We start from the raw sequence: 15,628 nt of genomic DNA on the forward strand, positions 1-15,628 counted from the left end.
CTTTTAGAATAATAGAATAAGGATTAAGGAGTAATAGCAACCATAGTCATTTCCACCCAAAGTAGGAATCCTTTAATGGGCAGTCTTTGCTCCACCTCTACCTGTTTGTCTGTTGGGGACTTAGTAGAATCCGCTCCCCTCTCCTCAACCCTCTTTCTTCACTTTCCTTCTGGGTTTTACACCCTAGTAAAAAGCCCTTGTACTCCTCACTTGGTCTTAGTGTCTGCTTCCTGAAAAGCAAACAAGTACACAGCCCCTAATATTTAAAGGCATAATTTCAGGGTGTATGACATGCAGGAAAGCTATTTTGTCCAGCTCTGTCAGGTATTTTTTCATATTGAGAGTTACTACTTAAAAATAGAAATAAAATTGAATATTTGAGAACTTCATATGTTTATGACACTGCCCGAACAGCTGTGGGGAAATATAACTCATGTTTATGAAATCAATACTTTTGAGAAATATTTTGATTAGAAGGCAAGGCATAAAATAAATATCTGAAAAATGAAGTGCAGGCCATCAGCATAAAAAAAGTAACAAAGTTCATTGGCTAGAAAATAATTCTTTGTGGAAGAGGGAGCCCTTAGGAATAAAGGGTTTTTTGCTTTAAATTTTAGTAATTTCCCCTAATTTAAGACAATACTCAGTGGTTTAAAATTCAAGGCTGTTTATGGTATAAGACTAGTCTTGATTTTACCATGCCTACGTCTCTGGCTTCATCTCTTCTGTCTCTTGCTCCACTTTTCCTAACGACACAAATTTAATAATCGTAATAAACTATTTGCAGTTCTGGTAATACCTGTTTATGTTCTACATGTGTTTTTCTTTCTTCTTGGATTGCTCTCTTTTTCTCCTGGCTCTCTCTTCTGACATTCTTGTATTTAACTGCTGTTCATCAAACCACATCCCTTTATAAGCCATCGCTGAAATATATATCCCCTTGCAATTTGATTTTTTTTTTTTTTTGGCTCTTTTGCCATTATATTTTAAGCTTATCTATTGCAGCAGTTACTGTTTAGTGTGTGTTTTCTGCTTTATAAACACGTGGTAGACTGCAAACTCTGTACTCTAAAATTTAACTTTATCTCTAAACCCCTTTACAAGAGTTCCTAGTTATATAGCAGTGATACACCATTTAGGTGTTATTTAAGTAGGTTGTAAGAATGGATGGGTTTAACTTCTAGTCTACAAATGCTGTATAGAAAAAATAGTTGAGCCAGTCCTTGAATTTTGGGTAGATTTTGGGTAAGTAGAAGGGAAATAAGTAAAGGGAGAACAAATGAGCCAGTGTAGGGAGGCAGAAAACAACATACATTTGGGTGGAGTGGTTTTTAGTGTCAGTATTGTTGCCATTTTAGGCTGGAATTCTTTGTTGTAGTGAGCTGTCCTGTCCATTGTAGACTGTTTGGCAGCATCCATGACTTCTCCCCACTAGGTGCTTGTAGCAGTCTTTCAGTTAACAATTTAGAATGTCTCCAGACATTGCCACTTGTCCTCTGGGAGAGGGGGGAGAGATCTCTCATTGTTGAGAACCCTCAATAGTGGAATCACTGAATAATTAGTTGATCAGAGAACTTCTATGAAATACAAGAATTAAAGGCTAGAAAGGTTGAGTAGGACTGCATTAAAATAACTTGACTATTATAATGGGGAATTTGAGCATTGTATTACTAGAAATGCCAAGTTGGCATAAGGTGATGTATGTACTTCTTGACTCCCTTCTTCTACCCTCAGACCTTTGCTGTGTAAAGTGGTTCCTGAACCAGCAGCATTGGCATCGTTTGGGAGTTTATTTAGAAATACAGAATTTTAGGCCCCTCCCAGACTTACTGAATTTAGATAAGTCTACATTTTAGCAGGATTTCTAAGTGATTCATATGCAGAGTAAAGTTTGAGAAACACTGCTCTGACCACCTTCTCACTTGCTTAGAGGGATATTTAAGTCATAGTAGACTTGATTTAGGGAGTAATGTGATAAAAATTGTGATTTATGAAGATCAGTCTGGTGTTTTTGATGGATTGAAATGAAGCAGTCCTAAAGTCCTAATCCCTCAGCCCTGAGGCCATGAAAGCTTGAAAGTAATTTTCTGATTTCTGCCACTTGAGGGAAGAAGGGAGCTATTAAAAAGGTATAGCTCTCAAAACTTTGTAATGTATTGGCTATAAGAAACAAGAGGTTTGAGCATAAACAGATTTTGAACCTTGGTGATTGAGGAAGTTATGTTCCTATTAATTCCAGTGGACATGTCTGAATGAAACGAGGTGTTGGGAGTGGGAGGCAAAGATAATGAGATTAACATTTGCTTTATTGAGTTTGAAGATATATAGGCAAAAAATACCAGGCAGGTAGTTAGAAACTGTGGAGTCAAGCCTTGTTTCAAAGTTGAAGAAAATTAGGGATCATCTAGATGGTAGTTTCTAAGATAAAAGTTTCTAAGGGAGATGCAAACAGTAACTGAAGGCCCAGGACCCAGTATTTATTAGGGCAGAGATTAGAAGAATAAGAGATGAAGAGCTCAGACAGAGCTTTGAGAAAAACTCTGTCAAAGTGATACTACTTATATCAGGAGAAGATAAAATTTTTAAGATTACTTTAGCAGGTTTTTTTCCTCAATGAGAATTAAGCCTTATTGAATGAACATGGTTTAAATAACCTTTTTTTTTCAGTTTTCCTAAGAATGGTGCACAGCTAGTATTCTAAATGTATAGCATACAAGGCAATTTGTTACTTAGAATAGATCCCTTAAGGCATTAGTACTTAATTCTTTTAGAACTGAATGTCGGGATCCCTGGGTGGCGCAGCGGTTTGGCGCCTGCCTTTGGCCCAGGGCGCGATCCTGGAGACCCGGGATCGAATCCCACGTCGGGCTCCCGGTGCATGGAGCCTGCTTCTCCCTCTGCCTGTGTCTCTGACTCTCTCTCTCTCTCTGTGCCTATCATAAATAAATAAATAGAAAAAAAAAAAAAAAAAAAAAAAAAAAAACTTAAAAAAAAAAAAAAAAAAAAAAAAAAAAAAGAACTGAATGTGAAGAACTGTGTCAAAGTTTCAAGTTCTACCAAATTAGTGAAAGAGAATGGCAAACAAAAATAGTAAGCCTGTGGATTACTTGGTAACATTAGAGTGTCAGTGGAATGGTAGTAATAGAAATCAAATTAAGGGAATGTGACATATAACAAGAAAGCTTTGAGAAAATTTAACAACAAATGCCCTAAGCAGAACAGTTGTTTCCCAATTGGTTACTTCACTTGGTGGGATATTATATAGTTGTTAAAATTATGTTTAAGAGGAGGGTTGCTGTTGAGGAAAACAAAAAATTGTAGGTATGCCATGATTATTACATCCATATAGAAGCTAGTAAGAGAAGATGGTAATAACTGCATTAGGATACTGTAGTTGTGGATAATTTTTCTGTGTTCTCAATTTTTAGAAATACTGCTTTTGCCATTAAAAAATAGACTTCCATTGCTATGTATGATGGAATAACAGGGACTGGATTTTCCCTTTTTTTAAGAACAAGAAAGCAGGCAAATAAAAAACCGTTTTTAGTCATTGGACAATAGGCAGTGTAGAATTATCCTTGAAAAAAGGACACCAAAGTTCTTGCTTCCTCCTGAGGCAGTTTCCAGGCTACCACTCAGTAACAAGGATTGAAGTGGAGAATGATGGTCTCAGGAAGTAAAAGAGACACACTGGAATTCAGGGAGGATAAGTGATTAGGATTTGTGGAGCAAAATACTTTCCAGTAGAATACTGGAAAGCAGAGAGCATCAGAGAGTGAGTGTGTGCTTTAGACATCTACAGAAGGGCTCTCTGAAGTCTTTGGGTTAGAACTGCTCTGTGTCCATGGGAGAGGAAACTTTTGAGGTTGGGGAAAGAACCAAGAGAAAGTAGTAGATCTATCCAACAGTCACACAGGGCAGGGAAAACCATGTTCCTTCCATTCAGAGTATGTAGAGAACTGGTAGCAAAGAGGAAACAGCAGCAAAACTGCTAGACAAGGAAGGGGACAGAGAAACTAAAACATTGAGATATATGAAGAAAGTAACTTTAGAAAGCCAGTAAAGTCTACAACCAGGAGATTGATTTTCTTTAGAAAAAAAACAGATACTGTAACTTAAAATTGACTTTAAAACAAATTTTTAGGTTCTTCAAAGATAAAAGCTTCTATTAATGATGGCATAATTTATTCAGACCAACTCTTACATAGGGGTAAAATATACCATTGAAAGCTTCAAAGAAGTAAGAACATAGTGAGAAATACAAGTAGATCAAAATCTAGGAGAAGGTGAAAATAGAAATAAGCCTTGCACTGAAAGTTGCATTCAACCTGGAGACTTGAGAATTCAGAAGAAACACCTGACAATGCTAAGCTACGAGACATAAATTTGTAAATGTAGTTCTACTCAAGATGGGATGTCTAATAACCCTTCTCTTATTCAGCTGGTATCCAAAGGCTTACATTTTCAGAATAGTAGAAAACTAGAAGTAAACCAGCCTACTTATAGACTTATAGGTTTATAATGACCTGAGTGATTTGATCCTAAATTCAGGAGATCCTGGCCTGATAAGTGATTTCAAGAGTTTGACAGAAGAAAACTCAGATATTTTCTGGAGGAACAGTTCCTTTATTCTAGACCTCAGATTATTTCTACCTTAATTATCCAAACAGGCATTATAGTAGTCTCTTTGAATAGGCAGGTAGGTATACAAGTAAAGAAGATCCCACAAGCAGCAGCTGACACAAATAAGACAAAAGAAACTGACCTGCAAAATTATAGGATGTTGGAATTATCAGACGGAGACTATTAAACAATATCGTTTAACATTTGAAGAGATAAGTCAATCTATAAAAGTTCTGCAGAGAACAAGGAACTATAAAAAAAAATCACATAGTAATTGGCCTTGAAGTAGAGAAGTCATTTTTAGTGTATAAAAGCAGTTAACCATAAAAGGGAAATTAAAGACTGATAAGTTTTAGTACATTTGAATTAAAAACTTCTGCTCATTAAAACATGCCATAGGGCAAAAAGACAAGCTTTAAATTGGTAGAGGATATTTTTACCACATATAACCAAAAAAGGACTCTCCTTCCAAATCAATAAGAAAAAGCAATTGGCTTTAATAGACATTTTGCAGAAGAAGGAATTCCAAATGGACTGTAAACGTGGAAAGACCTTTAACATCATTCATAATAGGAGAAGTTAAAAATAAGGTCTCAGTGATCTGCCCTTATATACATACAAGAGGGACAGACATTGAGAAGTCAGGCAATATCAAGTGTGATGAGTCGCTGGACCAATAGGAACTCTAGGATTGGGAGTAAATTGGTACTTTGGAAATCTTCTTGACATTATCTGGTAAAGTTGAAAATAAAAATCGTAGTAGCAATTTCACTACAAAGGACAAACTAGAAAAACACCTGCACAAATATACAAAGATACATGAATGAGAATTCATGTTTCTTATAAAATTGTTTATACTAAACAGGAAATAGCACCAGTGTCCAATGGTAAATAAGCAGTACAATAATTAAAATTAATATCTCTTGAGTAAATTATGAAACAAAAATAGGTAGATACAAATCAAGAAAGATGGTATTGAAAGAACTAGTTGAAAATTTGGGAAATGAATAAAATAATTGAGATAAAAACTTAATATACAGAGAAACTATAAGCTTGAGATAAATAATTCATGAGGTGAGACTAAGGAATTTTTGCAGAAAGAAGCACATGAAATTTGCTGGAAAATGTGAAGAGATAGCTAGGATATATGAAAGTAGATTGAAAGGGTCTAAACCTTAAGGTTACTTTCACCTGCTGAAGAGCTTTCTTATATTAGAAAAAGGTAATGGGATACACATTCTAGTAGATGTAACTATTATTGACATTACATTTTAACAGTATAGGTTCCATACTGGTAACCTAATTTATATTTTCTGTTAACATTTTTGCTGCAAAATGAAGCACTGTGTCTTAAAACTATATCTTTTCCTCTTTCAAAGTAATACTTTGTCTCATAATGAAAATTATGGTACTAATTTACAGGAATTTTTCATATACTAACTTTGGGGAGTACTCATCAGTCCCTGTAAAGAAAAATATATCTCTTCTAGGGAGAATGGTCTTCGAGGTTTTCAAATCTTACTGAATTTCTTGTTTGTCTTGGCTCATGATGTTCTTCTCTTCTTCCAAGAATCCAGCGGGTGTTGGCATTACTTAAAAGTGTGTGTGTGTGTAGTTTTTATATGCATTTGCCCCTAAGTTTATGAAATATGGCTAGATAGGGCTTGGAAAGGTGTAATATGTTATTTTTTGAAATGTAACTAATTATTTTTTAAAATTTAAACAGTTGAACCCACTGTGAGCCTGATTAAAGGGCCAGATTCTTTAATTGATGGAGGAAATGAAACGGTAGCAGCCATCTGTATCGCAGCCACGGGGAAACCAGTTGCACATATTGACTGGGAAGGTGATCTTGGTGAAATGGAATCCACTACAACTTCTTTTCCAAATGAAACCGCAACAATTGTCAGCCAGTACAAGGTGTTTCCAACCAGATTTGCTAGAGGAAGGCGGATTACTTGTGTTGTAAAACATCCAGCCTTGGAAAAGGACATCCGATATTCTTTCATATTAGATATACAGTGTAAGTAAATGATAACATTTGCTTTTTAAACATATGCATTTTAATTTTCTTCCTTCGACATAATTCTGTGTCCAACTTGTTAGTTTGAATATTTAGTATTCGTATATTCTTACAGCTTTTCCTTGTTGACATTTTCTTTCTTAATTTTTAAAAATATCTTCATGGAAATTTCATTTAACTGAAATATTTTTTATTTGTAAAGAATGGATAGTGACTTTAAAGTTGCTCTCCAACTTAAAATTATTTAGACTTACTCTTTTTTAGACCTTGAAAATAGGCTGGACGATTGTGGAAATTTATACCTCAAAATGTGCAATACTTAGAGACAAACAGCTACTTTTCCAGTTTGATTAATTTAGCTATGATTCAGTTCTATTGATGCTATCCATGATGTTTTCAGTAAGAATTTTTTACTGCTTAGATGCATTTTAGTTTGAAAATAATTGTTTTTCCAATGCTGTTTTTCATCTGATTTTATTGATCGCGTTGTAAGATTCTCATATTGTAAGACAATATTTTAAAGACATCGTTAGGATAATAACCATTGTAGATAAGGTTCAAAGCTTCACCCATCTTCTATTTCTATTTTTTGTTAGGGATGCTCCATTGTCTATAAAGTTTGTATGTATATATGTATGTGTGTATACTTTCTCCTGTACATTATCTCAGTTGTTGCTGTGTTGTTTGTGTAGCATTTACAGTTTTTGAGAAAGAAAAAGTGATACTGCTTATAACAAGGATATGAAAATTAATAGGTTTTTAAAGGAGATATTATAGTTTTTGTTCTTCATGTTATATTTTTTGATAGGACATACATGGAATTTTAAATTGCACGTATTCGTTACACTTGGTATAATGGTTTCTAGAGCTAATTCTAAGAATCTTTTTCAACATTTATAGGGTTGAACTTGGGAAGTTATCTTATATGAATGTTATTGCCATTTTATCCTTGAGTGTGGATACCTTCTTTTCACTTCTCTGGAGAATCCAATTAAAATGTTTCTTTTTCCTTTTCCTACCTTACTTTCACAGACTCTTAACTTTTTCCTTTTTCTTGTAAAATTCAGATCCCAATTGTAAGTACTATTAATCTTTTCCTCATATATATATATTGTCCTTCCTTATATCTCATGACTGAAATTTTCAATTTGTATTATGTACATTATGCTTTTTTTGGTTGTTTACTTGAATGCAATCCTTAATGTATACAATATTTCTTTTAATATAAGACTTACATAATTATGGCGTAGATTTATTGGCTTGCTCCTAAAGTGTTCTTAGAGTAATCATGATTTTTTTCCTCTTTTTAATTGGGACCTATAAAACATGTAAACAACATTTAAGGAGATAAACTCTTATATCCAAAATTCAGATCTCAAAATTTGGAGGTATTCTTTGGGATGCCTTACTTTTAGTACCTGTTCCCTCCTTCTATTAAAAGAAATTAGACTCACAGATATCTGTACTGTTGTTTCAGCAACATTTTTAGTACCAATTGTGTGTTACAAAAATGTTAATTCTTGGTATTTATGAGGCAGTCATTTCTTAAAATTACAAGGTAATTATACCTTAGGAAAAGTTTAATTTTTTACACCTTTTTTTTTTTTTTTTTTTTTTTTTTTAATTTTTGTAAACCTTGCTTGACAACAGATCAAGCTTCCCTGACAGAATTAAACGGACCTGGTCTTTCTCTAACTTCCCCATCCGGTCATGTACTATTTACCTAGTTTATTCTGTAACTCATCTTTAAGCCTTTATGACCTTCCTCAGCCTCACCCCCAGTCTAAATTAGGCCCTTCTTATCTGCTCTATATCATCCTATTCTTTTTCTTCTTGGCTTTCATAACAGGTTTTAGCTTTTAAGATTTTCTCTTCCTTATTAAAAACTATTAGAAAATAAATTTTATGAATACAGAGTTTGTATGTATACCAAATGCCTAAAACAGTGACTGCCATTTACTAGGAGTTAAACAATATGATGGTTGAATGAATGATTTGTATTGATTGTATAGTTTAAAGGCATAAATTTCTATTGCTGGTAGAAAGGGATAATTGCTTATTTAACTAATTATATTTGTGATTTACCAAAAGATGTTTGGGTGCATTGATGGATGAAATTTCATGTTTTACGACAGTTGAGGCCACAGATAATTTAACTTTAATTGTAATTATATCCATAGAAAGTTTGTGTCACCTCTCTACTTACCCGTAGACTATTAATTATAACACAGGAAATCTAATTCTGTAATTGACTTTGTATCTTTTAGGGGTGGTGACTTGGTATAAGTACCAATGCCACATCTTACCAAATTAAGTAATATAATGTATTTCCACTGTTCATAAGTTTACATTTTTCATAATGGGATTCATACTTTGTTCTTGGTGATGTAGGTTTGTGAATATCCTTACATTCAGTGTTCATAATAACTAGAACTGTACATGATTATAGTTGTCTGGTGTGTGGGTACTCATTGTCCATTCATGCACTCATTCTTTCGGTCAACTAATATTTATTGACTAGTGTCTTCCACACTGGTTATGTGTTTTGACAGGAGGAAAAATGATTTCTATTCTTCTGAAGTTTAGTCATCATGTTAATGCTTTGTCATTATATATTGCATTAATCATTAGCAAAGGGTAATTTGTACTTTTATGCATTTATTTTATAGATGCTCCAGAGGTTTCAGTAACAGGCTATGATGGGAATTGGTTTGTAGGAAGAAAAGGTGTTAATCTCAAGTGTAATGCTGATGCAAATCCACCACCCTTCAAATCTGTGTGGAGCAGGTAATAATGTCAGATACTTCTAAAGATAAAATTATTTAAAAGTGAAAATTATTCTTAAATACATATTTATTTTTAATCAGTGTAATACGTGATGATCGTAATGGCTGAAAATTAAATTAAGGATGAGTGTTCTGCTGTCCCACCTCTTCCCTACCTTCCTACCCCTGCAGTTTTGTTCTTAAGAGACTAGTTTTTAGCCATTTTAGCAATTCCTCTGGTAGTTAACCATCATTGGTCTTAAATTGTTACTTCTTAATACTATAATGTTGACTTCTTACTATAACAGATGAAAATTTAATTTTATATCTACCCCTTCAAACACAAACATACCAATATACATATTCCAACCATAATAAATCCTAATGGAATTAAGCCACTTTTAGTTAAACTCTATAATCAATGTCTCCCTATGACACATAAATATTATTAATTGACAGTATAGTATACTAGAATTGTTTTATTTTGTCTAAAATCTTTGTTTTCCTTAGGCTAATAATTCTTAGTCTCAAAGAATATCCTTAATTCTCTTTATCTGTGAAATTTCAAACTGTTATACTAAGGTTTTCATTATATTTTTCAGTATTTGGGGTTCCCCTTTAGTCTTGAGACCTGAATCTTTCAACTGTGTATAGTTTTTTTTTCATTTTTTTGACCATTTCCCCTTCTTTTTTAAATTTGCTTCTACTAGACCTTTCTTATTGTTCAGTTTTTTTTGTTCTACCTAGGAAATTTCCTTCACTTTTTCCCCCCATTGACTTAATTGATTTAAAACATTTTGGAGGCATATTTTTTTTTCATTTTTTTTAAAGATTTATTAGAGACGGAAGGCAGAGGGAGAGGGGGAGAGAGAGAGGGAAGGGAGAGGGGGAGAGAGAATACTCATGTACACGCCTGCAGAGTGGAGAGCCCTGGTTCCAGGACACCGAGATCATGATGTGAGTAGAAATCAAGAGTTGACACACTTAATGATTGAGCTACCCAGGCACCCCCACATTTTTTATTTCTAAGAGCGTTTTCTTATTTCTCTTTCATTTTATGGCATTTTTTTCTTATTTTATGGCTGTAGTGTCTTGCTTCTTCCTAGAAGCACCTTACTAAAGTTTATTTCCTCTTCAGAGAGTTTTTACTGCTGCTTCTTGTCTCCTTTTCTTCAAGTTCTTTTGTTTTTTGTTTGGTTTTTAATTTTGTAGATATTCCTTCATTTTCTCAGTTGTCCAATCATTTCACAGTGATGCATTAAAAGAAAATAAAATCCTCACTGGAAATTCTGTCTTTGTAGTGGGGATTACTCATTAATAGATTCCATTTAGAGTGATCAGTTAGAGTTATTTCCCTGGGGAAGCTTCAGATGTCACTCAGGAAGAGTGAAAGTCTTTTTTTGTGGCCATTCAGTTTATTTATTAACCTTCATCCTTCTTTCTAAAACATAAATGCCTAGTATCTTGTACAGTTTTGAAAGGAGTCTGTTTTTTCAACTTTCAGCTGATGTCCATAATTCTAGCCCTTTGCTTCACTCCGGCTTTCTGTAGTAGTACAGTGAGTCAGACTCTAAATCTTGGGTTCCTTGGACCAAAGTCGTATACAGCTTGGAAGCACTTCTTCAGCCCAAAATGGAGCTTCTCATCCTTGGCGCTGTTAACATTTTGAGCTGGATAAATCTTTGTTGTGGAAAGCAATCCTGTGAATTGTAGGATGCTTAACAGCCTCCTTGGCCTCATACCCACCTCCCCATTGTGAAAATCAAAAATGTCTCCAGACTTGTCAGTTGTCCCCAAAATCATTCTTGATTGAGATTGATTTTATTTGGGATATTGTGGGAACAAGGAAACAGTATATTAGGTCAATCTGTTGACCTAATTTTAAAGTTTATAAAGTAGAGAAAGTTTTTTTTCATTTACATTTTCTGAAAGGTGGAAAGAAGTCATTGGTTATGATGTGTGGTAGATTATTTCTAAAAGTCATACAATTCTGAGTTCCCTTCCTTGTATTTGTACTTGGAGATGCCTTTTTGAGTAAGACATCTAACCTCTCTAATTCTTTGTTTCTTCACTGATAATAGTACATCATAGAGTTGTGAGGGTAGAGACAATGAATATAAACAAGGTTAACATGGGTAAAATAGTATAGAAGGTGCTTTGCATGTCATTTGGTGTGAGTTTAATGTGATGGATTTTTCTGACCATGGCTTATTTGAATAAGCAACTTTAAGGGATTATAAGCCATTTTTATATTTCTCACAAATAAAGGAAATAGAATTTGGGCATCAAGGTGCAGAGAGATAATTGGTATTTCTATATACTCTGTATTTACTCTCATCCTCCTAGAAGTTCACCTTTTGAAAGCTGATGCTTGTACAAATGTTCTTTTCAGAGTTCTTGTAGAAGAAGGTTGAGTGTTTTTGTTTTTTTAAACCATGTAAGAATATTGCCTTTTTTCTCCAATGCTAAATTAAAGTTCCTGCACTGTAAAATATTTTATTGATTGTTCTTCTACCTACTACCATTGGATTTGCAGAACAGAATCATTCCTCATATTGTCCACTGTTGGCTCTGTTTCCTTCTACTTTCTTCTTATTTTTTGTTCTTACTCTCTTTGTAATTACTTGTCAGTCTTCTGTGTATTTAGATCATTTATAGCAAGGACCAAATCTTATTTACTTCTGTATCTCAGCAAACCAGCAGAGCAGAGTATGGTTAATATTAAGCTCCTAGTAATTAAATAATGGATGGCTGAGTGAATGAATAAATGAACCTTTTGAAAATCTGCTTAGCTCAAACCATAATATTTGAGTGGTTCACTTGACTTTTTGTCCTCTTAAAAAATAACTCACAGGCTTTAGAAATAAATTCAAAATAAATACATCTTGGTGTGTGCTTTTTGGTACCCTAAGGTTGCCAGTATGAAATATAACAGTATACTTAGTTCCATTGCAATGAATGGCTTTAGAATTGTCATAGGCTTTTATTCCTGTTGTGGTTTATAGTAATGTATACACTAGGATAGGACCTCTTAGCCAAGTTAGTATAGACACCATTTTAAAAAAGTTATTATTGATGCCAAATGGTACCTTGGTTTTTACTGTCACAGATGCCCACCTTACAAATGAGATGATTTTATATGAAGACCCTTTTTTGATGCTTTAGAAACTAATCGTCTCTGAATGGGGCACAGTATAGATTTTCTCAGTGTGAATTGGTGCTTTTTAAATATGCTGCAAAAGGTGCCAAGACATTATCATGTACTTAAATGAGATGGCTTTTCAGTAAGAAATTTATAGGTATATTATGAATTCACTGATGTACTGAGAATTATTTTTAATTCTTCTGAAACTGCATGTCTTCAGATAATATATTTTTCTAATTTTCCAGTTTTCTGAATGTAATTCTTTAAAATCACATAATTTTTTCTTTCCTTGCCTTCCATTCTAATATGTTGGCCTACTTGGCACTTATGTCAGTTGGTATTTTGAAAGAATGGGTATTCTTTTTTTGAAAGAATGGATATTCTTAATGGATTTTATCAGTTTTTTATTGAAGTGAAACTTTGTATCATATACTTCCATTTCACAGTGAATTTTACCTAAAAAATGCCAGTTCTTTCACTAACCTCTTAAAAGTGTACGTCTTGTGTAAATAGCTGTCAGTGAATAAAGTCTGAAGATATTTAAAATAATTTCATCCTTTTTAAAATCTAGGTTGGATGGACAGTGGCCTGATGGTTTATTGGCTTCAGACAATACTCTTCATTTTGTCTATCCATTGACTTTCAATTATTCTGGTGTTTATGTCTGTAAAGTGACCAATTCCCTTGGTCAAAGAAGTGATCAAAAGGTCATCTACATTTCAGGTAAGTTACTGTCTACTCCCAAAATGAGTTACTGAAATTATTCCACTAATTGTAATCATAACAACACTGTATTCTCGCCAGTGATTTATATTTGCTAACGTACAGATTCCTCAGTGTGAGTTTTTCCAAATAATCTAAAAGAGATGTGATAAAGTAACCCCTACCCAAGATACATATGTAAATTGGCACTACTTAAAGAAATGTCAAATGTCGATGTAGCAAGCTTATATACATTTTAAGACCTTTGCATATAGTTAATATTTCAGTTCCATAGTATTAAGTATTCCTTTCATAGATTGTATGTACTTTTCTAGGCTCTTTGATTTTTATATTGAGAACAAATACTGAGTTTGCGTGTTATTTTGGTGGCTACTGTGAACACAGGTGTCTCATAAAATGGGCTATTGACTTTGATGACCTGACTTATTAAATAACATAGTTTGTTACTTAGTATGGAACTATATCATATTGGGTTACTGAGAGTGAAGTAGGAGTGCTACTGAAAATGTTGTAATGAAATAAAATTTAAGATGTTTCTTATTGTCAGTCCTTAAGCCACTAAGAGCTTAGATTTTTCACATTCTGTTGGTTTTGCTCTGAATGTTTTTATTAATTTGAGTATATAAATTCGGGTACTCACAAAATAAAGTTAGAGCTAAAAATACATTTTTTTCATGGGTATGGCTATAAGTTATCAGTATAATGCTCATTTATAAAAATTATATAAAAATATTGTGAGTACCTAGTTAGTGACTGCAAGAATATAGAAATCCTCATGTCTAAACAATGGAAAATTAAAGGAAAAAGGAAGAGAACCTTGAGAAAAGCAGGTTTGTATGGCAATTATGTAATTATGAAAACTGAATAGTTAAATTTTTAGAGAAATTTTAAGCTTGCTTTAATGTTCTATTCTCTGTCTTTGTATGATCAATCTAAAAACAGTCCCCCATATTATATTCTCATGGCATTTCCCACAATTTGTAGTTGTATACTTGCTTGTGTACATATATCTATCCATCCTCATATTTAATCAATTTGTATTTGCTTCATTTACCACTGAATACTCAGCACTTAGTGCCTGGCATATGACAGGGGTGATGCAAATATATTTTTGCATGCATCTCACAAGAAGCTTAGAGCTGTGGACAGCCCTAGCTAGCCCTTTATGCCGGTAGCAGTGCTTTGGTAGAAATCAGAATGAGATTAAATATTAGTTTATTTGTCTTCCTTCTTCCTTTAAAGATTTTTCTCTCTTTCTTTTTAAGGATCTTAAAGCCACAGGAAATGCGTATTTAAAACGTGGTTACCTAAGGACTACTTACCGTGTTTCTATAATACAAAATTTGGTGTGGGATATTACTTGTAAATCTCAGGCTCAGTTTGTTATTATGTAGTCATTTAAATATTGAGGCTCAATTTGGACATTATTATATATACTGATTCTGTTGATGTGACCCTAAATTTATTATATCTTTTGGCATTTTGTATCCATTTCCCAGTATTTTCGATGTATGTGTCCAACTCCCTATTAAAATCACTAACTCTTTGTAGAAGTATAAATAAGCACTTATAGCTTAACATTCAAAACTGAGGTCCTGATCTTTCTTCTGCTACTTGCCACCAAACCTCTTCCTCCATCAGTTTCCCTCCTTTCTGCCATTGGCAACTCCATCCTTAGTTTTGTTCAGGGTTTCATCCTTGATGCTTATTCTTGATTTCAGTTATTCTTTCATACCCCGTCCAGTCCATCATCAAATCCATGGCAGCTCCTCCATTGTGATATATGTAGAACCTTTCTAGTTTTCCACCTATATTGTGAGTATTCTGACCCAAGCCATCAGCAGCCCTTACTTCATTTTTTTTTTTTTTAATTTTTATTTATTTATGATAGTCACAGAGAGAGAGAGAGAGGCAGAGACACAGGCGGAGGGAGAAGCAGGCTCCATGCACCGGGAGCCTGATATGGGATTCGATCCCGGGTCTCCAGGATCGTGCCCTGGGCCAAAGGCAGGCGCCAAACCGCTGCGCCACCCAGGGATCCAGCAGCCCTTACTTCATTATTAATATAGCCATTTAATTTCTGTACTTTAATTTATCCTTAAAACAGCAGCCAGAATGATCATTATAAAAGGCATGTCAGATCATGTCACTTCTTTCCTGCAAACTTTTCACAAACTTCTCATTTGACCCACAGTGAAAACCAGATCTTACAGTGACTTACAAGGATCTGTACATGCTCTGATCCTAGATTTTCTCTCTGACCTCATCTCTTATATCCCTTACGCACTTGGCCTTGTCCTGGCCTCCTTGCTGTTCTTTGAACACAACAGGGGTACCTTAAGAGTCTTT

General features: G+C 34.0%; 1 protein-coding gene across 3 annotated transcripts in view; it reads left to right on the forward strand.

The window, feature by feature from the left end:
* NECTIN3 (nectin cell adhesion molecule 3) overlaps positions 1–15,628 on the forward strand; it is a 121,125-nt gene that overhangs the window by 40,816 nt on the left and 64,681 nt on the right. For 2 of the 3 annotated variants that reach the window (XM_072722603.1, XM_025990568.2), the window contains exons 3-5: positions 6,350–6,646; positions 9,316–9,433; positions 13,128–13,279. In XM_072722603.1, the coding sequence (XP_072578704.1) occupies positions 6,350–6,646; positions 9,316–9,433; positions 13,128–13,279 (567 nt within the window). Of the gene's footprint in view, positions 1–6,349; positions 6,647–9,315; positions 9,434–13,127; positions 13,280–14,544; positions 14,628–15,628 lie in introns of those variants that run through there. The other variant, XM_072722607.1, reaches the window with a different exon arrangement.

The sequence above is a fragment of the Vulpes vulpes genome, chromosome 1 (assembly GCF_048418805.1).
Source record: "Vulpes vulpes isolate BD-2025 chromosome 1, VulVul3, whole genome shotgun sequence".
Classification (NCBI taxonomy): Eukaryota; Metazoa; Chordata; class Mammalia; order Carnivora; family Canidae; genus Vulpes; species Vulpes vulpes.